Source organism: Strix uralensis, chromosome 35 (assembly GCF_047716275.1).
Source record: "Strix uralensis isolate ZFMK-TIS-50842 chromosome 35, bStrUra1, whole genome shotgun sequence".
Classification (NCBI taxonomy): domain Eukaryota; kingdom Metazoa; phylum Chordata; class Aves; order Strigiformes; family Strigidae; genus Strix; species Strix uralensis.
In genome coordinates this window covers 2,164,255-2,188,380 of record NC_134006.1, presented here as the reverse complement: position 1 = coordinate 2,188,380, position 24,126 = coordinate 2,164,255, and the positions used below count along the sequence as shown (strand labels likewise).

General features: G+C 60.3%; 4 protein-coding genes and 1 non-coding gene across 7 annotated transcripts; 2 read left to right on the top strand and 3 right to left on the bottom strand.

Annotated features, from left to right (window-relative positions):
• Positions 1-17: 17 nt before the first annotated feature.
• Positions 18-3,754, bottom strand: LOC141936914 (butyrophilin subfamily 1 member A1-like). Its single transcript, XM_074854279.1, has 10 exons — positions 3,468-3,754; positions 3,068-3,151; positions 2,572-2,919; positions 2,176-2,457; positions 1,982-2,086; positions 1,662-1,682; positions 1,462-1,485; positions 1,200-1,220; positions 930-962; positions 18-813 (listed from the first exon to the last, which is right to left on the bottom strand). Exons 1-10 carry the CDS (start codon positions 3,529-3,531, stop codon positions 131-133), a joined length of 1,665 nt encoding a protein of 554 aa, XP_074710380.1. The 5' UTR covers positions 3,532-3,754; the 3' UTR covers positions 18-130.
• Positions 3,755-4,174: 420 nt separating this feature from the next.
• LOC141936924 (butyrophilin subfamily 1 member A1-like) lies at positions 4,175-8,642 on the bottom strand. 3 transcript variants are annotated; one of them, XM_074854309.1, is made up of 10 exons: positions 8,291-8,642; positions 7,896-7,979; positions 7,079-7,426; positions 6,680-6,961; positions 6,486-6,590; positions 6,166-6,186; positions 5,967-5,987; positions 5,703-5,723; positions 5,433-5,465; positions 4,175-4,993 (listed from the first exon to the last, which is right to left on the bottom strand). In XM_074854309.1, the coding sequence occupies exons 2-10, from the start codon at positions 7,966-7,968 to the stop codon at positions 4,446-4,448; spliced, it is 1,452 nt and encodes a 483-aa protein (XP_074710410.1). In that variant the 5' UTR covers positions 7,969-7,979; positions 8,291-8,642; the 3' UTR covers positions 4,175-4,445. The 3 variants fall into 3 exon arrangements, with proteins under 3 accessions (XP_074710410.1, XP_074710411.1, XP_074710412.1); XM_074854311.1 differs by having other exon boundaries at positions 4,857-4,993; positions 5,659-5,723; positions 8,291-8,442; XM_074854310.1 differs by lacking the exon at positions 5,703-5,723 and having other exon boundaries at positions 8,291-8,641.
• Positions 8,643-9,110: 468 nt separating this feature from the next.
• TRNAL-AAG (transfer RNA leucine (anticodon AAG)) lies at positions 9,111-9,192 on the top strand. The gene has a single exon. It is a non-coding gene; the product is annotated as a tRNA-Leu (tRNA).
• A 1,900-nt stretch (positions 9,193-11,092) lies between these two features.
• On the bottom strand, positions 11,093-15,055 carry LOC141936878 (uncharacterized). Its single transcript, XM_074854220.1, has 5 exons — positions 15,032-15,055; positions 13,241-13,331; positions 12,964-13,122; positions 12,541-12,902; positions 11,093-12,478 (listed from the first exon to the last, which is right to left on the bottom strand). Exons 1-5 carry the CDS (start codon positions 15,053-15,055, stop codon positions 11,093-11,095), a joined length of 2,022 nt encoding a protein of 673 aa, XP_074710321.1.
• A 4,829-nt stretch (positions 15,056-19,884) lies between these two features.
• Positions 19,885-23,505, top strand: LOC141936932 (uncharacterized). The gene is made up of 3 exons (XM_074854323.1): positions 19,885-19,939; positions 20,747-21,490; positions 22,052-23,505. The coding sequence occupies exons 2-3, from the start codon at positions 20,749-20,751 to the stop codon at positions 22,477-22,479; spliced, it is 1,170 nt and encodes a 389-aa protein (XP_074710424.1). The 5' UTR covers positions 19,885-19,939; positions 20,747-20,748; the 3' UTR covers positions 22,480-23,505.
• Positions 23,506-24,126: the final 621 nt, after the last annotated feature.

Here is a 24,126-nt window from a genome sequence, read left to right as displayed (position 1 = left end):
GGGGTCGGACACCTCGGGTAGGTACAAACGTTTATTGAGCAGGTTACACAGTGCATGAGAGAGAGAAGAGCTGCCCAGAACATATCCAAAACCCCCCGATCCAACCCAAAATGGTGTTTGTGGTGGCCCCTCACTGCCCCTCTGCTCCCCGGGCTGGGGCAGGGCTGAGAGGGGCATCTGCTGCCGCGGGCCCGAGGAGAGGAGAGTGGGGAGTGTCTGGAGAAGGGCAGGAGCTGCTGGGGGCTGCGGTGGGGATGGGAGGGGGGCAGAGGGGCTGGGGGGGGCCCCCCCTGAGGCACAGGTGGATGTTCTCTGCCGTCAGCCAAAACCAGGGGCGGAGGGTCTCCCCGTTGAACCGGGCTGGTGGGAAGGTGAAGATCTCAGCCCCAGTCTCGGCGTTGATGAACGTCACCAGCCCCTCTGTGCAGTCCAGACACACCCAGATCCTCCTGGGCACCAGGGACTGGGACAGGGCCTTGGGAGGAGACGTGTGAGACTCAAACTGCCCCCTAAAGTACCGCACGGCCCAGACCCCTTCATCAGGACTCAGGCCCGAATTTCCATCCCTCTTCACAGAGTCCTTGACCACCCCCATACCCCAGTGGGAATCACCTCCCACCTCCCCCATCACCTCCACCTCCCAGCAGTGCCGCCCCTTCTTGAACCCCTCCCGGCCCAGCACGCAGTGAATATTCCTAAATCTCTTCAGGCTGAAGGGCAGCTTCTGCGGGGCACTTCCCAATGTCACCCGTCTGCGATCCGCTGAGACGACGAGTCGGGAATGAGCCGTGTCCGGGTCCAGGGTCACCACATCTGCAGGGACAGGAGGAGCCGCAGCACCAGGGGCAGAGCTCAGTCCTGGGCAGGGTTTCACCAGCCCGGGGCCAGGATCTGCCCCGCGGGGCAGGAGACCAAAACCACCCAATTACCTGGATTTTCAGGGAGCAGAAACTTTCTCCAGGCTACAAGGAGAGAGAAGAGCCGGTCACGTCCCACAGCTGGTGCCCAGCAACTCTGGGCAGGGGAGAGGGTCCAGCCCTGGGGGGTCTCCCCGAGCTGCCACCCCCCAGGCACGGACCCTCGGGGCTTCCCCACACCCAGGGGACAGAGGGACAGGGGGAAGGGCAAGGGGAGGAAGGGCCGAGCATGGAGCGCCCGGGCGAGGACCCTGCGTTGAGGCAGAGCCCTCAGAGACTCACCCAGGGCCTTGTCTCGTTCCGCTGCAAAGGAAAAAGAGAAAATGTGTGAGCAGAGGGGACAGATCCTCATCCCGGGTGTGACCATGAAGGAGCTGCCAGAGCTCGGGGGAACCTCAAACTGCTTCACTTTGGGGTGTGGGAAAACACCCCCAAACCCCGGGAATGGCCCCTGAGAGCCTGGGCATGTCCAAGGCGGGGGAGGGCCGAGCTCAGAGCACCTGGGCGAGGACCCTGCACCAGCCCAGAGCCCTCGGAGACTCACCCAGTGCCGCGTCTTGTCGTTTCACTGGAAAGAAAATCAAAACCCTTGTGTGAGCAGAGGGGACACCTTCCCATCCCAGATGGGTCCCGCAGGAGCTGTCAGAGCTGGGGCAGAGCCCCAAGCCCACGCAGACCCCCGTCCCTCCCAGGGGGCTCCTTTCTCCGCAGCTTTGGCCGCTGGAAGGGGCCAGAAGGACTCACCCAGCTCTCGGGACTGCAGCACTGCAAAGCAAAGGCAGAGGCAGAGGTGGTCAGGAGAGCAGCCGCGCTCACCAGGGGCAACATCTCCAGAGGGGCTCTGGCAGCTGCCCCCCAGCCCGGCGCTCTGGCCCTGCTCCCTGCGCTCCCACCCCCAGCCCGGGCCCTCGGCCCCTTCCCTCCTCTGCCCAAAGAGCTGCTCCACGACGGCCAAACGCTGCTGGGACACAGCGCTGGGCCCCTTGCGCGGGCGCCCACGGGCCAGGGCTCGGCCTCGCTCCGCACCCAGCCCTTCCCCTCCACCCCCTCCACCACAAACTGACCTTTCCTTCTCCACAGCCAAGCGCCGAGGCCCGTTACCGCCGCCAAGAGCACGAGGAGCACAGGCAGAGCCACCATCCAGGGACGCGCGTCGTGGAAGAAGGGAGCTGAGAAACACGGAACCCTCAGCAAAAGGGCTCGTCTGACGCTCCCGGCCAGCAGGAGCAGGAGAAAAAGCCCGGCCCTGGGGTCGCACCCGAGATGTGCAGGGACGCCTCCTGCTCCTGCTCCAGGCGGCTGTTCCTCACCACGCAGGAGAAGTTCCCGGCTCCGCTCCCGCTCACGACGGTGACGTCCTCGACGTCGAACAGGCCCCGCTCGTCAGAGGAACGTCGCTGCGAGAGCGAGGGCAGACGCTGCCCGCCGGCATCTTTCCAGAGCACCTGCGGCTGCGGGTACCAGCCGGCCGAGCGACACCGCACCCGGATGCCTCCGTCCCCGTAAGCCTCCAGAGAGAGCTGAGGGACAGAGCCTGTGGCTGGGGAGAGCGCGCGGGGGCCGCTTAGGGATGGGCCCGGCTCAAAGGCAAAGCCCGCGCCCGGTGTGACCCATGGACACCCCGACCGTCCCCTGAACCCCCCCGGCCACACACCTGCCACCTCCAGGTCCACTGCAGCTTCCGAGTATGAGGTAACACCTTGCACAGCGCAGAGGTACTGGCCATCATCAGAGGGTCTCAGCCCAAGGAGCCGCAGGTCCAGGCTCCCGTTGGAGAGACCAGCTCTGACCAACTCTGTCCTCCCCCAATAGTCCATTGACTGCTTCCCGTTCTGGTCCTCTCCGTTCCCATAGTGGTGCACCGTTTCTGAGGACGGGTGTCGGATCCACCAGATCTCCAACCTCTGAATGTCCACACGTGGGGACAGGTGACACGGCAGCACAATGTCCTGCCCCACGTTGGCACGGAGACGTTGGACTGGTGCCACCACTCTGAAGCCATCTTGGGGAGGGAGAAGAGAGACATGGAGGCTGCACCTACAGTAATTTCCGGCCCCGCAGGGCTCGGGGTGAGCTCGCGTGAGCGGCTGCCCTGCCCCACCTGTGCCCCCCGGAGCGGGCACAACCCCCCAGCCCTGCAGGATCCCTACCTGATCCCAGCCGCAGCACGTGGAGAGTCACCAAACAGCTCAGGAGGCCCCTGGGGCTGGCGGGGAACCGCATCTGCGGTGGAGCTGGAGGAGAGGGTGGGGAAGGGAGGCAGAGGGAGGGCGACGACGGGGGTTACGGCCACCGCAGAGGGGCTGGGCAAGAAGGGCTGCACCTGCCCCCGAGAGGGGCTCCGGGAATCCCACCAAAGCCCCGGCACCGACACCGCCACGTCGCGAGAAACCGGAGCTCGAGGGCAGGACGGGACCACGCGCGGCTCCTCAGGGCAGCCCCAGCGCTGCCCCGCTGCCCCCCCCAGGAGTTCTTCGAAATCCCTGTCAAGCCGCTGAATTAAATTAAATTAAATATTTCCAATGGCCTTCACAAGGAAAAGCCACTCACCAGACGGGTACGAGCTGCGGGAGGGACGAGGCTGCACCAACCTTTGCCCAGGGCAAAGGTACATTTTCACTTTTGCTTTAGATTCCAGCCTCCACCCTGGCACCGCAAATCAAGATGAAAAATGAGAAAAATAAAGGAGGAATTGTAATATTGTGCATTTCTGGTTGATCAGGGGAAGCCCAGAGCTTCGTGGTGACTCCTGGAGGTCTGGAGGAGCCCAGCAGGGTCCCTGCAGCCCTACAGCAGCCGGGAGCTTGTGGGGAGTGGGGGAGAAGGGGCCAAGATGGGGGGGCTCCAAGTGCCGGGACATCCCAGCCGTGTCCTGTCACCTCGGGGACGTGGGAGCTCTGGGGGGGACGTGTCCCCCGCTGTCCCCAATGTCCCGCCCTCACCCATCCCCAAAACAAGGGGTGCAGGGGGGTGTGAGGGGCTGCACCCATTGCAGGGTGTGTGGACTGGGGGGGCCTGGGGGGTTCTACCCTGCTCCAGGGGGGCCTGGGGGCCGTGCCCAGACCTGGGGGGCGGCACAAGTGGAAACCGACTCTATGCTGAGGAGTTTCACGAAGCCGCACGTAACCCTGGGGGAGTGTGGGAGGAGGGGGGGTGCTGAGGAGGAGCAGGGGGGGCTGTACCCGCCCGGGTCACTGTACCAGGGGGTCCCACACCCTGAAAATCCCCTTCGGTAGCGGAATAAAAAGCTCCCAGAAGCCCCCACAACCCGATTCCACGGGCACCGGCCAATCTTTATTGACGAGGACACTCAGCGTATCAGAGAGAGAAGAGCTGCCCAGAACACAGCCAAAATCCCCCGATTCAACCCAAAATGGTGTTTGTGGTGGCCCCTCACTGCCCCTCTGCTCCCCGGGCTGGGGCAGGGCTGAGAGGGGCATCTGCTGCCACGGGCCCGAGGAGAGGAGAGCGGGGAGTGTCTGGAGAAGGGCAGGAGCTGCTGGGGGCTGCGGTGGGGATGGGAGGGGGTCAGAGGGGCTGGGGGGGGCCCCCCCTGAGGCACAGCTCAGTGCTCTCTGTCTCCAGCCAAAACCAGGGGTGGAAGATCTCCCCGTTCAAGGAGCCTGGTGGGAAGGTGAAGATCTCGGCCCCGGTCTCGGCACTGACGAAAGTCACCGACCCCTCAGCGCAGTCCAGACAGACCCAGATCCTCCTGGGCACTGGGGACAGCTCGTTGCGAGGCGACGTGAGAGACACAAACTGTCCTTTGCAGCGCCGCACGGCCCAGACCCCTCCGTCAGGCGTCAGCTCCATGTGCCCCTTCCTCTCCACAGAGTCCTTCGCCACCCCCACAGCCCACCGCGCATCATCTCCCACCTTCTCCCCAACCTCTATCTCCACCTCCCAGCAGTGCCGCCCCTCGCTGAACCCCTCCTGGCCCAGCAGGCAGCAACAATCCCTAAATCTCTGCGGGATGTCGGGCAGCTCCTGCCCGGCACTTCCCAAATTCACCCGTCTGCGATCCGCTGAGACGACGAGCTGGGAATGAGCCGTGTCCGGGTCCAGGGTCACCACATCTGCAGGGACAGGAGGAGCCGCAGCACCAGGGGCAGAGCTCAGTCCTGGGCAGGGTTTCACCAGCCCGGGGCCAGGATCTGCCCCGCGGGGCAGGAGACGAGGCAGCTCCTTCGTCCTCATGATCCCTGTCATGGCACCGGTGGGAAGAGCCCACGGCGGCGCTGGAGGCCCCGAGGGAGCAGCAGGATGGGGAGGCAGCGGCTGGGTCTGGGCCATGCAGGGGGTGTCATGGGGGAGGTGGCTCCTCCGCACCCCAAGGATGCACCTCAGAACGGGTTGGAAAGGCAAGAAAACGGGGCGAGACCCCGGCTAGTGCCATGGTCTGGGGGCGCTGAGGCACCGGACACACCCCGGCACGGCCAGTCCCATGCACTGGCCAGCCCAGTAGAGAGGGAAAGGGAGGAGAACCACCCAAAGTGGCCCAAACCACCCAATTACCTGGATTTTCAGGGAGCAGAAACTTTCTCCAGGCTACAAGGAGAGAGAAGAGCCGGTCACCTCCCACAGCTGGTGCCCAGCAACTCTGGGCAGGGGAGAGGGTCCAGCCCTGGGGGGTCTCCCCGAGCTGCCACCCCCCAGGCACGGACCCTCGGGGCTTCCCCACACCCAGGGTGTGGAGGGACAGGGAGGACGTCAAGGGGGGGAAGGGCCGAGCTCAGAGCACCCGGGCGAGGACCCTGCGTTGGGCCAGAGACCTCGGAGACTCACCCAAGAGTGCAGCTTGTTCCCCTGGAAAGGAAAAGCAAAAGCAGGATGTGAGCAGAGGGGACAGATCCTCATCCCGGGTGTGACCATGAAGGAGCTGCCAGAGCTCGGGGGAACCTCAAACTGCTTCACTTTGGGGTGTGGGAAAACACCCCCAAACCCCGGGAATGGCCCCTGAGAGCCTGGGCATGCCCAAGGTGGGGAAGGGCCGAGCTCAGAGCACCCGGGCGAGGACCCTGCGCCGGCCCAGAGCCCTCGGAGACTCACCCAGTGCCGCGTCTCGTTTCTCTGGAAAGGAAAAGCAAAAGCAGGATGTGAGCAGAGGGGACAGATCCTCACCCCACGGCTGCTCCCGCAGGAGCTGTCAGAGCTGGGGCAGAGCCCCAAGCCCACGCAGACCCCCGTCCCTCCCAGGGGGCTCCTTTCTCCGCAGCTTTGGCCGCTGGAAGGGGCCAGAAGGACTCACCCAGCTCTCGGGACTGCAGCACTGCAAAGCAAAGGCAGAGGCAGAGGTGGTCAGGAGAGCAGCCGCGCTCACCAGGGGCAACATCTCCAGAGGGGCTCTGGCAGCTGCCCCCCAGCCCGGCGCTCTGGCCCTGCTCCCTGCGCTCCCACCCCCAGCCCGGGCCCTCGGCCCCTTCCCTCCTCTGCCCAAAGAGCTGCTCCACGACGGCCAAACGCTGCTGGGACACAGCGCTGGGCCCCTTGCGCGGGCGCCCACGGGCCAGGGCTCGGCCTCGCTCCGCACCCAGCCCTTCCCCTCCACCCCCTCCACCACAAACTGACCTTTCCTTCTCCACAGCCAAGCGCCGAGGCCCGTTACCGCCGCCAAGAGCACGAGGAGCACAGGCAGAGCCACCATCCAGGGACGCGCGTCGTGGAAGAAGGGAGCTGAGAAACACGGAACCCTCAGCAAAAGGGCTCGTCTGACGCTCCCGGCCAGCAGGAGCAGGAGAAAAAGCCCGGCCCTGGGGTCGCACCCGAGATGTGCAGGGACGCCTCCTGCTCCTGCTCCAGGCGGCTGTTCCTCACCACGCAGGAGAAGTTCCCGGCTCCGCTCCCGCTCACGACGGTGACGTCCTCGACGTCGAACAGGCCCCGCTCGTCAGAGGAACGTCGCTGCGAGAGCGAGGGCAGACGCTGCCCGCCGGCATCTTTCCAGAGCACCTGCGGCTGCGGGTACCAGCCGGCCGAGCGACACCGCACCCGGATGCCTCCGTCCCCGTAAGCCTCCAGAGAGAGCTGAGGGACAGAGCCTGTGGCTGGGGAGAGCGCGCGGGGGCCGCTTAGGGATGGGCCCGGCTCAAAGGCAAAGCCCGCGGCCGGTGTGACCCACGGACACCCCGACCGTCCCCTGAACCCCCCCCTGGGCCACACACCTGCCACCTCCAGGTCCACTGTAGCTTCGCGATAAGTGCCAGCATCCTGCACGGTGCAGACGTACTGGCCATCATCAGAGGGTCTCAGCCCAAGGAGCCGCAGGTCCAGGCTCCCGTTGGAGAGACCAGCTCTGACCAGCTCTGTCCTGCCCTGGTAGTCCCTCAGCTGCTCCCCGTCCTGGTCCTCTCCGTTCCGGTAGTGGTGCACCATTTCGGAGAAGCGATTCCGGATCCAGCGGATCTCCAGGCCCTGAACATCCTTGCGTGGGGACACGTGACACGGCAGCACGACGTCCTGCCCCACGGTGCCACGGAGAGGGTGGCCTGGTCCCACCACTACGAAGCCACCTTGGGGAGGGAGAAGGACACAGAGACACGGACGTTGCCCCTACGTTATTTTCCGGCCCCGCAGGGCTCGGGGTGAGCTCGCGTGAGCGGCGCAGGCTCCATCCCACGGGCGTTGCTTTGGCCTCGCCATGGCCCAGAGCCCCTGGAGCCCCTGGAGAGGGAGTGGGAGGACTGGGAGGAGAAGGAGCTTTCCTGGGAGTGGGAACCTGCTCCAGAAATTGGCCCCCGCCCCAGCCGGCCCCGCTGCAAGCGGCAAATGTGTGAGGGGAGCACGGCAGGAGGGGAGTGGAGATGAACCCGGGGCACCGGGGGCATAAAGAGCGCGAGGGGAAGTGAAAATGAGGGAAAGAGAAAGTGAAAGGGACCCACAACCCAGCTCTGGGCTCAGCCCCTGGCCCCACGGCAGCTCCCCTGCCCCACATGTGCCCCCCGGAGCGGGCACAACCCCCCAGCCCTGCAGGATCCCTACCTGATCCCAGCCGCAGCACGTGGAGAGTCACCAAACAGCTCAGGAGGCCCCTGGGGCTGGCGGGGAACCGCATCTGCGGTGGAGCTGGAGGAGAGGGTGGGGAAGGGAGGCAGAGGGAGGGCGACGACGGGGGTTACGGCCACCGCAGAGGGGCTGGGCAAGAAGGGCTGCACCTGCCCCCGAGAGGGGCTCCGGGAATCCCACCAAAACCCCGGCACCGACACCGCCACGTCGCGAGAAACCGGAGCTCGAGGGCAGGACGGGACCACGCGCGGCTCCTCAGGGCAGCCCCAGCGCTGCCCCGCTGCCCCCCCCAGGAGTTCTTCGAAATCCCTGTCAAGCCTCTGAAGTAAATTAAATATTTCCAATGGCCTTCACAAGGAAAAGCCACTCACCAGTCGGGTACGAGCTGCGGGGGCACAAGGCTGCACCCACGACCTGTAGCCGTTAACCAGGGTCAGGACGCAGCGTCATGGGCTGTGGAGTGAGTCCAGGCTCCACCCCCTCCCCCAGCAACAGGATATAAAAAAGGAGAAAATAATGGAGGAAGGAAAACGCTGGGTGTTTGTGGGCGATCAGGGGAAGCCCAGAGCTTCGTGGTGACTCCTGGAGGTCTGGAGGAGCCCAGCAGGGTCCCTGCAGCCCTACAGCAGCCGGGAGCTTGTGGGGAGTGGGGGAGAAGGGGCCAAGATGGGGGGGCTCCAAGTGCCGGGACATCCCAGCCGTGTCCTGTCACCTCGGGGACGTGGGAGCTCTGGGGGGGATGTGTCCCCCGCTGTCCCCAATGTCCCGCCCTCACCCATCCCCAAAACAAGGGGTGCAGGGGGGTGTGAGGGGCTGCACCCATAGCAGGGTGTGTGGACTGGGGGGGCCTGGGGGGTCCTACCCTGCTCTGGGGGGTCTGGGGGCCGTGCCCAGACCTGGGGGGGGGATCAGGGTGAGCCTGTCTCTACCCGAGGGGTTTTGGGGAGCTCGTACCAAACCCTGGGGGGGTCTGTGAGGAGCAGCGGGGGGTGAGGAGGAGCGGGGGGGACCGTTCCCATAATTCTGACCCCCAGCAGCTCCCCACCCCCCACCCCCGGCCCAAATCCAAACCCCGCAGCAGCAACGGTCGATATTGCGAAATTTCGATTTAAAAACCCGTTACAAATTTGACGGAATTCCCCAATTTTTTTCCTTATTATTTCCAATATCGAGACCAAATTCCCCCACCAGGGTAGCGTGGCCGAGCGGTCTAAGGCGCTGGATTAAGGCTCCAGTCTCTTCGGGGGCGTGGGTTCGAATCCCACCGCTGCCAGGTCCCTTTTGGGCTCCGCTGGGGGGGGGGAGCACAGCTGGAGCGCAGCGCCCCACATCTGGGGGGCATGGGGAGGGGGCAGAGCACAACTGGAGGAGCCCTCAATGACCACGGCCACCCCAAGGGTTGAGTGTCGCCTTCCCAGGCCTCTCCGGGAGCCCCCGTCTTAAGAAATAGATGAAAAAAAAATCTCTTTTTGCTCCCTGACAGGAGGGTGCAGAGAGGGGGGAGGAGTCTCTTGAGCCAAGGACCCAGCGGCAGGCCAAGAGGGAATGGCCTCAAGCTGCGCCAGGGCAGGGTCAGACTGGCTCTTAGGAAGGATTTCTGTCCAGAAGGGGCTGTTGGGCGTTGGAATGGGCTGCCCAGGGCAGGGGGGGAGTCCCCATCCCTGGAGGGGTTGAAGAGTCGGGTTGACCCAGCGCTGAGGGATCTGGTGGAGTTGGGAACGGTCAGGGGGAGGTTCATGGTGGGGCTGGAGGAGCTTCAAGGGCTTTTCCAACCTGATTCTGGGATTCTGTGACATTGGGGGGACATTGGGGAGTTGGGAACAGTCAATGTTGGGTTGATGGTTGGACTGGAGGATCTTCAAGGGCTCTTCCAACCGAGGCGATTTTGTGACTCCGTGGAGCTGGATGACTCGATGGCCCTGAAATGGCCCAACAGACCGTGTGAGCAGGAGCAGAACCAAAGACGAGGAAGGACCCGCTGGCGGGTGGAAATCGATGGACGTTTTTGATCACTGAGAGAACAGAGAATGGAAACATCGAGGGCAAAACTGCGGTGGACGTCGCGTGGGGAGATGGTTTAGGATCCCCACAGGAGGAGGAGCAGGGACCGGTGGAAGTTGCCCCTCACTGAGGTGGGGGCCCAGCTCCGCGCTGTGTGTGTGATCACAAGAGCGACGCCCGTTCCGGTCCGACTTTACTCTTTTTTCTCTTCATCACCCCCCCAGGACCCCCCCGCCCCACCGCGGTGCCCGGTCCCACGGGGCAGCACCATGGGGCTGAGCCCACCCCACCGCGGCACCGAAACCACCCTCCCACCCCACCGTGCCCTTGAGGCTGGGACCCGCGGGAATTCGGACCCCATCGCAGCCCTCCCCGGGTGCCCGAAGACCCCAAGGGCCCCCCCAACCCCCGGCACGTCCCCTCTGGCTCCACCATCGGGTTCTCCAGCCCCATGTCCTCCAGCTTCTTGTCGGGGCTCCCCGGGACCACGTCCCCTTGCGCGCGGCGCTCAACGCCCAACGCGACTTGACTCTTTGCCAGCTGAGAGCGTCGCGCCCACCCGGGGCGGGTCCAGGACCAGCCCAAGATGTGGGTCCATGGGGATCCCCCCCACTTTATCACATCACAATCCTCCTGGGGAAACCCAGTTCTGCTTTATCGCGCCTCGTTTCAAAGCGGGTCCCCACAAACGAGCCGAGTCAAATTAATCCGGGTGTATTTCGAAGGCGGCGGCATAAAAAAGAATAAATCAGATGGGAGACGTGGGGGAATTGGGGGAGGAAACGTGTGTTTGGAAAAACGCCGCATCCGATAAAAACAGATGATCCGAACGGACCGAACCTTGGGGGGACGGAGACCCCTCGGTTTCGGGATGGGCCTTCTCTTAAAATATTTAAAATGTTTTTGAAGGTGGGAAGCTAAAAAGAGGTTTTTTAGCCTCTGAAGGAGGACCTAGAAGCGGGTTCTTAATGCCCAGACCCCCACAGCCCCCTCCCATCCCATCGGCGCCCCGGCACCGCGACCCCCCGCCCGAGAACATCCTCGGCCGTCCCGCGTGGTGGGAGGAAGAGGGGAAAAATGAGGCCGAAAGGCGTTTCCGGGACGGGTGGGGCGCGGGAGAGGGCACCCATCCCTCCCGAGGTGGCCACCCAAAGGCGTTGGCCAAACCCAAGTCATTGGTTGGGAGCCCCCAGCAGCTCCTTGCGGAGATGCGTCCGCAGGTGCTTCATGAGGGACGAGCTGGACATGAAGCACTTGGTGCATTTGGTGCACTCGTAGGGTTTTTCCCCCGTGTGGATCCTGCGGTGGATGATGAGGGTGGAGCTGGCGCGGAAGCTCTTCTCGCAGTAGGAGCAGCGATACGGCTTCTCGCCCGTGTGGATGCGCTGGTGGCGCCGGAGGGTGGTGCTCTCCCGAAACGCCTTCCCGCAGTCGGAGCAGACGTAGGGGCGGGGTCCGACGTGGCTCTTTTGGTGGAGGAGGAGCGCGGAGGGCAGGGTGAAGCCCAACCCGCAGTCGGAGCACCGGTGGGGTTTCTCCACCAAGTGCTTTTTCCGGTGTCGCCTAAAAGACGAGTTTTCAAAGAAAACCTCCCCGCAGTCGGAGCACGAGTGGTGGGGCTGGGCCCTGTGGCTCCTGAGGTGGGCTACGAAGGCCGAGTTTTTGGGGAAGGTCTTCCCGCACTCGGAACACTTATAGGTCCCCTCCTCCACGTGAGTCTTGCGGTGTTTGCTGAGCGATTTGTTGGCCATGAAGCTCTTCCCGCAGTCGGGGCAGACGTAGGGCCGCTCCCCGGTGTGGATGCGGCGGTGGATGACGAGCGTTGCGTTGGACGTCAGGTTCTTCCCGCAGTCGGCGCAGCGGTGGGCCCCGTTCTCCGCGTGGGTCTTGCGGTGTTTGTTGAGGGATTTGCTGGCCATGAAGCTCTTCCCGCAGTCGGGGCAGGCGTAGGGCCGCTCGCCGGTGTGGATGCGGCGGTGGATGACGAGCGTGGCGTTGGACGTCAGGTTCTTCCCGCAGTCGGCGCAGCGGTGGGCCCCGTTCTCCAGGTGGAGCTTGCGGTGTTTGCGGAGGGATTTGGTGGAGGCGAAGCGTTTCTCGCAGCTGGGACACTTGTAGGGTTTCTTCTGGCAGTGGCTCCTCTGGTGCTCCCGGAGGGCGGAGCCGCCGGCGAAGCTCCTCCTGCAGTTGGGGCAGGTGGACGGTTTCTCCCCGACGTGGACCCTCTGGTGGCGGTTGAGGGACGAGCTGCAGCTGAAGCTCTTCCCGCACTTGCCGCAGGCGTGTTGGTGGCGCCGCAGCTGCTTCCCCGAGGGGCTCTTGGCGTTGGGTTTCCTCCCGTGGTGGCTGGAAGACGCCGATTTCCTCCCCGCGGGGTTCTTGTGGTGCTCGTAGCCCGGGGAGACGCCGCTTCTGGGTTTCCTCCATGACCCCCCGCCCGGCTCTCCCTCCTCTTCCTCCTGCGAGCTGGGCTCCGTCTCGCTCGTCCACTCGTCGTCTGTTGGGAAAAACCAAAAAAAAAACCACCAAAAAAAGGGGAAGAATTTAAGAACCCACCTCTACCCCCACCCAGAACGTGCCGCGGGGGGAGCTTGAGGAGAGAAGAACCCCAAAACGCGACCGATTTCACCCGGCGACGCAGCAGCGTCCTCCCGCCAGGAGAAGCCGTCGGTGGCTCCCGTACGCCCCCGTCCTCCCAGTTACACCAGTTTCCAGCGCGGCCTCGCTCGCTGGGGGGCAAGGGGCGAGGCCCGGCGCCTCCGTTTTGGGGTGAAAACCCAAGTCCCTCACCTGAGTGAGAGGAGTGGGAGCAGGAGGAGCTCCCGGCGTCTCGGCAGCGCCGCCGCGTCCGCAACCTCAGGAGGGGCCTCGCCCGTTGTTCCTCCTCCTCCTCCTCCTCCTCGGAGCTCGGGATGTCGGGGATCCAAACCTCCTCCCCCTGCTCCCCCCGGGCGAGGGGCGAGGGGTTGGACCCGGGGCCGCCTGTTGGGGTGACAGCGGCGGGTTACGGGGGGACACAACGAGCACCCGCGACGCCGCCGACCTCGGGGCTCGTCCCTCCTCGAAAAAAGGGAGAAAATCCGGGGAAGGGGGTTGGTGGCAGCGGGGGGGGCCGAGGGCACCTCCAGGGGCTTCCCGGGGGTGCAGGAGACGTCGCGGGGAAGAAACTGCTCGAACCGGGGAGGAACCGGCCCAAAACCGACTTGGGAGGCGACGGAAGAGCCCGTTGGGGTCAAGAGCGGTTGGGAAAGGTCAAGGTTGTCCTTGGGAAGGGCCCGGGAGGGAAAGGGACGAGGGAAGAGCCGGCGCTGGGTCCCCACCTGCGGGGGGCGGGGCGCAGAGCGGCGGCAGCGGCGGGTCGGGGGCGGCGCCGGTGGCCGTGACGGTGACCTCCAGGTGAGCCTCGGGCACCTGGGGGGGCGGGGGGGGGAGAGACAGAATTAAAAAAAAAGGGAAAAAAAATAGAGGGAAAAAAAGTGGGGGGAAAAAAGAGAAAAAAAGAGAAAAAAAAAAAGAGAAAAAAAGGGGGGAAAAAAGAGGAAAAAAAGAGAAAAAAAAAAGAGAAAAAAAGGGGGGAAAAAAGAGGAAAAAAGAGAAAAAAAAAAGAGAAAAAAAGGGGGGAAAAAGAGGAAAAAATGGGGAAAAAAGAGAAAAAAAGAAAAAAGGGGGGGAAAAGAGGAAAAAAAGGGGGAAAAAGGGGGGAAAAGAGAAAAAAAGAGAAAAAAGAGAAAAAAAAGGGGGGGAAAAGAGAAAAAAGAGAAAAAGAGAGAAAAAAGAGAAAAGAGAGAAAAAAGAGAAAAGAGATAAAAAAAGAGAAAAAGAGAGGAAAAAGAGAAAAGAGAGAAAAAAGATTAAAAAAGAGAAAAAGAGAGGAAAAACAGAAAAAAGAAAAAAGAGAAAAAAGAAAAAAGAGAAAAAAGAGAAAAAAGAGAAAAAAGAAAAAAGAGAAAAAAGAGAGGAAAAAAGAGAATAAAAAAGAGGAAAAAAGGAAAAAGAGAAAAAGAGAGAAAAAAGAGAAAAAAACAGAAAAAAAGAGGGAAAAAGAGAATAAAAAAGAGAAAAAGAGAGGAAAAAAGAGAAAAAAGAGGAAAAAGAGGAAAAAGAGGAAAAAGAGGAAAAAGAGGAAAAAAGAGGAAAAAAGAGGAAAAAAGAGGAAAAAAGAGGAAAAAAGAGGAAAAAAAAAGAGAAAGAAAAAGAACCAAAATTTTAAAAGAACCAAAGTGAAAACAAAAAAACCCAGTAAGAACCAAAATAAAAAAACCTAAAGACTAAAGAAATGAGATTTAAAAAGATTTAAAATTGAAAAAGCAAAGAACTAAAATTTAAAACCAACGAACTGAAATTTTTAAAGAATCCAAAGTTAAAAAAACCAACGAACGGAAATATTGGAAAGAACTAAAATTGAAAAAGCAAAGAACTGAAATTAAAGAGGAACGACGAGAGGAAAACGTGAGATCTGAGGTAAAAACCCAAATTCTAAAATTGAAAAAACCAAAGTGAGGACGGAGGTTAAAAAAGCAAAGATCTAAAATTTAAAAAGAATGAAATAAAAGAAAAAGATCCAGAGTTAAAAAGCAAAACAGGTTCTAAAATTGAAAAAAAAAAAAAAACAAACAAAGAACTAAAATTTAAAAAGCAAAGAATTAAATTTTAAAAACAACGAAAATTTTTTAAAAGTGAGATTTAAAATAAACAAAAAAAAAAAAAAAAAAACGGAATAAAAACCCCCCAGGAACTAAAATTTAAAAGAACAAATGAAGAACCAAAATTTTAAAAAGCGATGAAACAAAATTAAAAAAAAACAAAAACAAAAAAAAAAAACCCAAAACAAGGAAAACTAAAATTACAAAACGCGACCGGATTCCTGAAAATTTAACGGATAAAAATCTAAAACAAAGAAGTAAAAAACCAAAACCAACTTAGAAACGGCGGAAACACCAAAGTGATAAATTTTTTAAAAACCACCAAAGTAAGAAATAAAGATTTTTTAAAAAAAAAAAAAAAAAGCGCAAAGTAAGAAATTAAATATTTTTTTTAAACTTTTTAAAAATCCACCAAATTAAACCCGCGGAGCCGCTCGCGCCCCCCCCGCCCCCCCCCCCCCGCGGTACCTGCGCCGGCTCCAGCCCCGCCATGGCCGCGTGCGCGGAACCTGCGCGCCCGCCGCTGCCTGCGCGGGGGGAGGGACCGGCCCGGCGCGGGGCGGGGGGTGGGCGGGGACGGAGCTTTTGGGGCAAAAAGCTGTTTTCCACCCTTTTCCTTTTTTCCCCCTTTTTTCCCTCTTTTTTTCCCCCCTCCCCCCGTGGTTTTTTTTTTTTTTGCCTTTTTTCCCCCTTTTTCCCCTTTTTCTTCCCTTTTTTTTTTGTAGCCACGTTGCCTGAAATTTCCCTTCAAAAAAACGAAATTTTGGGGCTGAAAAACCCGCCCCGAGCCCCAAACCCGCCCTCGCGAGGCGCGAAGAAATCAAAGTTGAAAAACGCTGATTTTAGCCCCAGATTGTAGGGGGGGGGGAGGGGTCAGCGCTGGGACAGATTCTGGGGGTTTTAGACCCAAACCGGCGGCGTTGTCGCCACACACTGAAAATGCCCAAAAGCAAAGGGAAAAAATGGGGGGAAAAAGGTAAAATTTGGGTCTGAATTGTGGTTCCTGATCCCGTGGGATGCGCCGCGCGGGATCCAAAGAAAAAGGGGAAAAATGGGGGAAAAAATCAGTTTCTGAAGGAATTTTTTTCTGTTCCGCGGGAGCTGGAGAGGAAATTCTGCGGAATTTGTGTGAGAAAAAAAAAAAATCCTTAAAAAAAAAAAAAAAAGAAAAAAAAAAAAGAAAATTCATCGTTTTGTTCTGGGCCAAATTTTTTTTGCCGCAAAAAAGAAATTCCCGGGACTCAAATTTTGGGGGAAAAAACGTCAGTTTAGGGCTGCGGCGGGAGGGTTTAAACTGCGCCGTGGAGTGAAAGGGTTAGTTGGGATTTTTTTTTTTTTTTTCCCTCGTTTTTAGCACTTTCGCCTGGAGGCGCCGACGCGCTTTTTTTTTTTTTTTTTTTTTTTCCTGAAAAAAAAAAAAAAGAAAAATCCCACAAATGTTTGTCCCGGGGAAATGCGGTTTGGGGCGGTTTCCCGCCGCTTCCTCCCCCCCCGAGGGGAAGGAAAAAAAAATCCATTTTCAACTATTTTTGGCTATTTTTGGCCATTTTCAGCCATTTTCAGCCATTTTTGGCCATTTTCAGTCATTTTCAGCCATTTTTGGCCATTTTCAGGCATTTTCAGCCATTTTCAGCCATTTTTGGCCATTTTCAGTCATTTTCAGTCATTTTTGGCCATTTTCAGGCATTTTCAGCCATTTTCGGCCATTTTTGGCCATTTTCAGCCATTTTCAGCCATTTTTGGCCATTTTCAGCCATTTTCAGCCATTTGCAACAATTTTTGGACATTTTTGGCCATTTTCAGCCATTTTGGGCCATTTTCAGCCATTTTCAGGCATTTTCGGCCATTTTCGGGCATTTTCAGCTATTTTCAGCTATTTTTGGCCATTTTTGGACATTTTTGGCCATTTTTGGACATTTTTGGACATTTTTGGACATTTTTGGACATTTTTGGACATTTTCAGACATTTTCAGCCACTTTTGGCCATTTCTGGCCGTTTTCACCCATTCCCGGGCCGTCGGGCCCCCTCCCGTCCCCCTTCAGGACCCCCAAGGCCCGGCCCCGCCCAACCCCCCACCGGCGGGAAAACCCCCGAAAGGCGACTTTGGGCCAAAAAAGGGGAATTTGAGCTCCAGAAAACGCCCGGTTTTGTGTGTCCGGCCCGAAAAACCCCTCGGCCCTGAGGGGGGAAGGTGGAGGAACCCACCTCAGATAAACCCAGCTTAGATAAACCCAGTTTAGATAAACCCACCTCAGATAGACCCAGCTTAGATAAACCCGCCTCACATAAACCCAGTTTAGATAAACCCACCTTGTTAAACCCACCTCAGATAAACCCACCTTAGATAGACCCACTTTAGATAGACCCAGCTTAGATAAACCCACCTCAGATAAATCCAGTTTAGATAAACCCAGTTTAGATAGACCCACCTCAGATAAACCCACCTCAGATAAACCCACCTCATATAAACCCACCTTAGATAAACCCACTTCAGATAAACCCACCTTAGATAGACCCAGCTTAGATAGACCCACCTCAGATAAACCCACCTTAGATAAACCTACCTCAGATAAACCCACCTCAGATAAACCCAGCTTAGATAGACCCAGCTTAGATAAACCCACCTCAGATACACCCACCTCAGATAAACCCACCTTGCTAAACCCACCCTAGATAGACCCAGCTTAGCTAAACCCACCTCCGATAAACAGCCCCCATCGGCCATTTTGGGGCTACCAGCAGCCATTTTGGTGGCCGCAGCGCAGCCCCAGCCCCGCCCCCGGCAGCTGCTCCCGCAGGATCGTCCCCGCGGACGTTGGGCCACGACCAACCCGACGCCTCGAACCCGCCAGCGCCCGACGCTCCCAAACGCTTCAAGCTTGGACTTTTTTTTCCCTTTTTTCCCCCGTTTTTCCCCCGTTCGGGCCCCCGCGGCCTTCGCCCACTTCCCCCCGCCCCCCCACCCCCTTCCTGGTCGCCACCTTCTTCCCCGACAAGGTCATAAATCTCGGGGGGGGCTCGACCGCTCCCTCCTTGTCGTGGCCCCTCCGAGCACCGCGACGCCTCCGCGGGCTGAAACTAACCAAAAACAGGCGTTTGGACCCATTTTTCTCCCTCCCCACCCCCCCCCCAGGCCCCGGGAACGTCGCGGCTCCGGAGGTCTCGGAAACGTCACAAAATTGGGTGTGAGACCCGTCGGGGCTGGGGGTTAGGACCAGCTCAAGGCCCACAAAAGCTCCAGAGATGGGGGTTAGGACCAGCTCAAGGTCCACAAAAACTCCAGAGATGGGGGTTAGGACCAGCTCAAGGTCCACAAAAACTCCAGAGATGGGGGTTAGGACCAGCTCAAGGTCCACAAAAACTCCTGAGATGGGGGTTAGGACCAGCTCAAGGCCCACAACAACTCCTGAGCTGGGGGTTAGGACCAGCTCAAGGCCCACAAAAACTCCAGAGATGGGGGTTAGGACCAGCTCAAGGCCCACAAAAGCTCCAGAGATGGGGGTTAGGACCAGCTCAAGGCCCACAACAACTCCTGAGCTGGGGGTTAGGACCAGCTCAAGGCCCACAACAACTCCTGAGATGGGGGTTAGGAACAGCTCAAGGCCCACAACAACTCCTGAGCTGAGGGTTAGGACCAGCTCAAGGCCCACATCTCCTGAGCTGGGAGTTAGGAGCAGCCCAAGGCCCACAACTCCTCAACTGGGGCTTAGAACCAGCCCAGGGCCCACAACTCCAGAGCTAGGACCAGCTCAAGGCCCACAAAAACTCCAGAGCTGAGGGTTAGGAACAGTTCAAGGCCCTTGACGTCTCCTGAGCTGGGGTTGGGACCAGCCCAAAGCCCACAACTCCTAAGCTGGGGTTAGAACAGGCCCAGGGCCCACAACTCCAGAGCTAGGACCAGCTCAAGGCCCACAACTCCTGTGCTGGGGTTAGGACCGGCCCAGGGCCCACAAATCCAGTGCTAGGACCAGCTCAAGGCCCACGACAGCTCCTGAGACAGGGTTAGGACCAGCTCAAGGCCCAGACAGCTCCTGAGCTGGGGTTTAGGACCAGCCCAGGGCCCACAACAGCTCCTGAGCTGGGGTTTAGGACCGGCCCAGGGCCCACGACAGCTCCTGAGCTGGGGTTTAGGACCGGCCCAGGGCCCACGACAGCTCCTGAGCTGGGGTTTAGGACCAGCCCAGGGCCCACGACAGCTCCTGAGCTGGGGTTTAGGACCAGCCCAAGCTCCAGGCCATCTCCTGAGCTGGGGGTTGGGATCCGAGGGCGTTTCTCCCCCTCCCCCACCGGGTCTTTACCCCACGGGGGGTAAATCCGGCCCTGGGGACATTCCTGCCCATTAAGCCCAGCCTAGGCCGCATTATCTCCCCAATGGTCCCCCCGGGGGGTGGGTTTAACCCCTCCCCCCCCCCCCCCAGCCCGAGGCGCAGCGAAACATCAGCGGTGGAAAAACGGGGGGGGGGGGGGGGGGGGGGGAATGTGCTCCAAAACCGGCTGCTTTTACCCCAAAACGAGTCCCGGGTGCCCCCAAAATGGACCCTCCTGGACCCAAATTCACCTTCCCCCCCCCCCCCCGCCCCCGGCGCAGGGAAGGGCCGCGAGACGGAAATTTGGAGAAAAGCTGAAAAATGGGATTATCCCCCCCCAGAAATAAGAAATTTAATTTATTTAAACACAAATATTCATTTATTTGCCCCAAAAACTGCCCGGGGAGGGGGGGGGGGGGCGGAAAGCCGGGAGGTTCCGCGTCGCTTTTTATTGCCAAATAAATTAAAATTTGAGTATTTTAATGCGAAGGACCCCTGGGACACCCCCCCCTCCCCCCGCGTCCCCCCCCCCCCCTTTTTTTTTTTGCCCTAAAACCCCCCAAATTCCACTCGATTTTGGGAGGCCTAAAAATGGGTCAAAAAAAACCAAAAAAAACCCACCCGTGGGGGGGGGGGGGCAGCCCCCGGGGAGGCTTCGCTGGGGGGGGGGGGGGGTCCTGGGGGGGGTCCCCCAAGAGTGATGCCCCCCCCCAAGAGTGATGCCCCCCCCCCCCCCCCCAAGGGTGATGGGCCAACGCTCGCCCCTGGGGGGGGGGGGGGGGGGGTGCGGGGGGGACGTTTTTGACCCATTTTTAGGCGTTTCCACCCCCCCCCTTTAGCAACAGACCCCCCCTCCCCCTCCCTGACCCCCCCCCGTGTCCGTGTGTCCCCCCGCCCCCCCCCCCCGTGTTCCCCCCCCCCCCCCCCGTCTCCGGTTCCCACCCGGCCCCTCCGCGGAGGCACAGGAAGGGGCCGGGACGAGGCGGAGCCATCGGGGGGGGGGGGGGGGGCGGGGGGCGGCGGCAGCGGCGACACCGCGGGGACCCCCCCGACCCACCCCCAGGCTCGGTGGGGACCGACCCCCCCCCCCCCCCTCCGCGGGGGGTGGGGGTGGGGAGGGAAAGGCGAGGGGGGGGGGGGCTCATCTTCATCCACCCCCCGAGCGCGGCGCTGGAGGGGGGGGGGGGGGGTTGCGCGTCACCTCCACGGCGTGGAAAAACCCTTTTTTGGGGTTTTTTTGGGCGGGGGGGGGCAACGCTGGGGCCGCCTCGGAGATGGGGGGGGGGCGGGGGGGGGCGGGCAGCGGCGCGGGGGGGAGATGGGGGAGAAACGTGAAAGGGTGGGAAGGGCCGTTGTGGTGCTGGCGGGGGGGGGTTGGGGGGTTTGGGGGGGGTTGGGGGGGGTTGGGGGGGGTTGGGGGGGTTTGGGGGGTTGGGGGGGGCGGCCTCCCCCCGGCGCTCGGATTGGGGGGGACACGCGGGTTTTGGGGGGTTCCACGCGTCCCGTGGGGGTGGTGGGCCAAGAGCTGCCCGTTGGTTTGGTAAGGGGGAGCGTTGGCCATCGATGGGGGGCGTTGGCCATTGATGGGGCGTATTGGCCGTTGATGGGGTGCGTTGGCCATCAATAGGGCATGTTGGCTGTTGATGGGGCACGTTGGCCATCGATGGGGCGTGTTGGCCATTGATGGGGCGCATTGGCCGTTGACAGGGCGTGTTGGCCATCAAGGGGGCGTGTTGGCCATTGATGGGGCCCGTTGGCCATTGATGGGGCTCGTTGGCCATCGATGGGGTGCGTTGGCCATTGACGGGGCCCGTTGGCCATTGACGGGCGGCCATGACCGCGTGCGGACAATTCCCCCCCCCCTTCTCCCCACAGGTATGGGGTGGGCGAGGAAGCCGGAGACCCCCGAGAAGGTCAAGGTGAAGGTGGAACAAGACCTCGAGGCGGCGGAGGGCGAGAACTGGAGGCCGCGAGACGGCGGAGCCGGCGAGAGGTGGGGAGAAACCCCCGAGGGCGTCGCCGGGGGGACACCGCCGAAGGCGAGACCCCGCCCGAAGAAACCCCACCGGTGCGAGGAGTGCGGGCGGGTCTTCAACTGGAGAACCCACCTGGTGCGGCACCGGCGGCTGCACACGGGCCAGTGGCCCCACAAGTGCTCGTTCTGCGGGAAGGGCTTCAACGACCAATCGCCGCTGCTCTTCCACGAGATGCTGCACCGCGGCGAGAGGCCCCACAAGTGTTTGGTGTGCGGGAAGAAGTTCAGGCAAAGCTCCCACCTCCTCTCCCACCGCGCGGTTCACGCCGACGAGAAACCCTACGTCTGCGCCGACTGCGGGAAGAGCTTCGCGCGCCACCAGTATCTCCTCATGCACCGGCGGGTGCACACGGGCGAGAGGCCCTACAAGTGCCGGGACTGCGGGAAGAGCTTCCGGAAAAGTTCCGACCTCGTCAGGCACCAAACGGTCCACACGGGCGAGAAACCCTTCAAGTGCCCCGTCTGCGGGAAGGGTTTCACCCAAAATTTCCGTTGCAACGCCCATAAAAGGGCCCACAACGAGGAGGAGGCGGAGCGAGCGGCGGCCCCGCCCCGCCGCCCCCCACCGACCGCGGCCCCCCCAGGTAATATCGACCCGCTCCCAAGTCTTTGGGGTTTTTCCCCCTCCCAATTTGGGACCAGCCTTGGGAATCGGGGTTGGGTTGGGTTGGGTTGGGTTGGGTTGAGTTGGGCTGAGTTGGGTTGGGTTGGTCTGAGTTGGGCTGAGTTGGGTTGGGTTGGGCTGAGTTGTGTTGGGCTGGGTTGGGTTGAGTTTGGTTGGGTTGGGCTGAGTTGGGTTGAGTTGAGCTGAGTTGGGTTGAGTTGGGTTTAGTTGGGCTGAGTTGGGTTGAGTTGGGCTGAGTTTGGGTTGGATTGGGCTGAGTTGTGTTGGGCTGGGTTGGGTTGAGTTTGGTTGAGTTGGGTTGAGTTGGGCTGAGTTGGGTTGAGTTGGGTTGAGTTGGGTTGAGTTGTGTTGGGCTGGGTTGGGTTGAGTTGGGTTGGATTGGGCTGAGTTGGGTTGGGCTGGGTTGGGTTGAGTTTGGTTGGGTTGGGAAGGTCCTTGGGGGTGTGTGTGGGGGGGGGAGCCCCGATTGTGTGTGTGGGGTGGGGGTGGGGGGTCACATCTCACCCCCCTCGTCCATCAGCAGGTGACGGTCAACGCCGCGAGGAGAATTCCCAACCCGGAGGCTCCTGCCAAGGAGACCCCAACGGCTCCAGCGTGAGGATGAGGATGGACGATGGGTGTTGGGCGCCCGGGGAGGCTGAAGGCCTCAAAGCGGAGCCGGCGGCGGAGTCGCGGCCTGGTGAGGCCCCCCCAGAGGAGCCAGGACGCGCCGGAGACCCCCAGGGCGGGAAAACCTCCGAGGTTGGGCCGACCCCGAGCCCCCGCGCGCGCCCCGAGGGCGGGACCAGCCAGAAACCGCCTCCGTGCCGGGAGGGCGGGAAGAGCCTCAACCTCCGGCTGCCCCACGAGCCCCACGGCGGGGACGGGCCCCGGCGCTGCCCCGAGGGCGGGAGCTGCTGCAGGACCCAGAGCTCCTGGATGTCCCACCTGAAGATGCACCTGCAGTAGGCGGGAAGGGCCGGCGGGGCCGCGACACCCCCTGCTGCCGCCTCAAGGTGGGCGTCGAGGGGCTTCTTCGGCTTCAGGATGGGCCCCAGGAGGCTTCTTCCACCTCAAAATGGGCCTAAAGAGGCTTCTTGCGCCTCAAGATGGGCCCCAAGAGGCTTCTTCCACTTCAACATGGGCCTCAAGAGGCTTCTTGCGCCTCAAAATGGGCCCCAGGAGGCTTCTTCCATCTAAGAACAGGCCTCAAGAGGCTTCTTCCACTTCAACATGGGCCTCAAGTGGCTTCTTCCACCTCAAAATGGGCCTAAAGAGGCTTCTTCAACCTCAAGACAGGCCCCAGGAGGCTTCTTGCGCCTCAACATGGGCCTAAAGAGGCTTCTTCCACCTCAAAATAGGCCCCAACAAGTTTTTTTCACCTAAAAATGGGCCCCAAGAGGCTTCTTCCACCAAAAAATGGGCCTAAAGAGGCTTCTTCCACCTCAAGATGGGCCCCAGGAGGCTTCTCCCGCCTCAACATGGGCCTCAAGAGGCTTCTTGCGCCTCAAAATGGGCCCCAACGGGTTTTTTCACCTCAAAATGGCCCCCAAGAGGCTTCTTCGGCTTCAAGATGGGCCCCCAAGTGGCTTCTTCCACCGGAAAATGGGCCTAAAGAGGCTTCTTCCACCTCAACATGGGCCCCAACAGGTTCTTTCACCCCAAAACGGGCCCCCCAGGAGGCTCCTCCTGCCCCGGGTCGGGCCCAGGGCCGGGTCCCGCGTCCCACCAGGACGTCGGCGCCGTTTCGGCCCCCCCGGAGCTCCGGAGGCGCGAGAAGGTCGGAGCAGAAACCTCGGGGGGTCGCGGGCGCCGGGACGACGTTTGTCCCCCGGATGGGACATTTCTGGGCCAAAAAAAGGCCGATTTGGGTCCAATTCCCCTCCCCGGCGGGAGCGGGGCGACGTTTCCCGTTTCTCCCGTTTTTTTCCTCTTTTTCCTCGGTTGTTTACGCTTTTTTTTTTTTTAGGTTTAATAAAAATCCCGACGAGCGTCCGTACGCGGCGGCGGCCTCCGCGCGGGGGAGGAAGAGGAGGAGGGGGAGGAAGGGGGTGGGGATGAAGGTGGGGTTGTGGGGTGAGGAGGAGGATGGATGAAGATGAGGGTGGGGTGAGGATGAGGAGGAGGATGGGATGGGGATGAAGATTGGGATGGGGAGGAGGAGGATGGATTTGGGGTGAGGATGAGGATGGGGGTGAGACAGGGATGAAGATGAAGGTGGGATGAGGAGGAGGAGGATGGGGTTGGGGTGGGGATGAAGGTGGGGTTGGGGTGAGGAGGAGGGTGGGACGAAGGTGAGGAGGAGGATGGGGGTGAGACGGGGATGAAGATGAGGGTGGGATGAGGATGAGAGAGGATGGGATGGGGATGAAGGTGGGGAGGAAGAGGAGGATGGGATTTGGCTGAGGATGAGGATGAGGATGGGGGGTGAGATGGGGATGAAGATGAGGATGGGATGAGGATGAGGAGGAGGAGGATGAGATCAGGGTGGGGATGAAGGTGGGGTTGGGATGAGGAGGAGGATGGGATGAAGATGAGGGTGGGGTGAGGATGAGGAGGATGGGATTGGGGTGGGATGAGGATGGGGGTGAGATGGGGATGAAGATGAGGATGGGA

What these genes read in the sequence shown, in the direction of transcription:
- LOC141936878 (XM_074854220.1), bottom strand. Translation starts at nt 15,055, where the DNA reads ATGGCGGGGCTGGAGCCGGCGCAG. An exon ending in CGGGGCTGGAGCCGGCGCAG is followed by an intron (nt 13,332 to 15,031) that starts GTACCGCGGGGG and finishes CCGCCCCCCCAG; the next exon opens with GTGCCCGAGGCTCACCTGGA. An exon ending in GAGGAGGGACGAGCCCCGAG is followed by an intron (nt 12,903 to 12,963) that starts GTCGGCGGCGTC and finishes TCACCCCAACAG; the next exon opens with GCGGCCCCGGGTCCAACCCC.
- LOC141936924 (XM_074854309.1), bottom strand. Translation starts at nt 7,968, where the DNA reads ATGCGGTTCCCCGCCAGCCCCAGGGGCCTCCTGAGCTGTTTGGTGACT. An exon ending in GCTGCAGTCCCGAGAGCTGG is followed by an intron (nt 5,988 to 6,165) that starts GTGAGTCCTTCT and finishes TTTCCTTTCCAG; the next exon opens with AGAAACGAGACGCGGCACTG. An exon ending in GAAACGAGACGCGGCACTGG is followed by an intron (nt 5,724 to 5,966) that starts GTGAGTCTCCGA and finishes TTTCCTTTCCAG; the next exon opens with GGGAACAAGCTGCACTCTTG.
- LOC141936914 (XM_074854279.1), bottom strand. Translation starts at nt 3,531, where the DNA reads ATGTACCTTTGCCCTGGGCAAAGGTTGGTGCAGCCTCGTCCCTCCCGC. An exon ending in AGTGGACCTGGAGGTGGCAG is followed by an intron (nt 2,458 to 2,571) that starts GTGTGTGGCCGG and finishes CGCTCTCCCCAG; the next exon opens with CCACAGGCTCTGTCCCTCAG. An exon ending in TTGGCTGTGGAGAAGGAAAG is followed by an intron (nt 1,683 to 1,981) that starts GTCAGTTTGTGG and finishes TTTGCTTTGCAG; the next exon opens with TGCTGCAGTCCCGAGAGCTG.
- LOC141936932 (XM_074854323.1), top strand. Translation starts at nt 20,749, where the DNA reads ATGGGGTGGGCGAGGAAGCCGGAGACCCCCGAGAAGGTCAAGGTGAAG. An exon ending in ACCGACCGCGGCCCCCCCAG is followed by an intron (nt 21,491 to 22,051) that starts GTAATATCGACC and finishes CTCGTCCATCAG; the next exon opens with CAGGTGACGGTCAACGCCGC.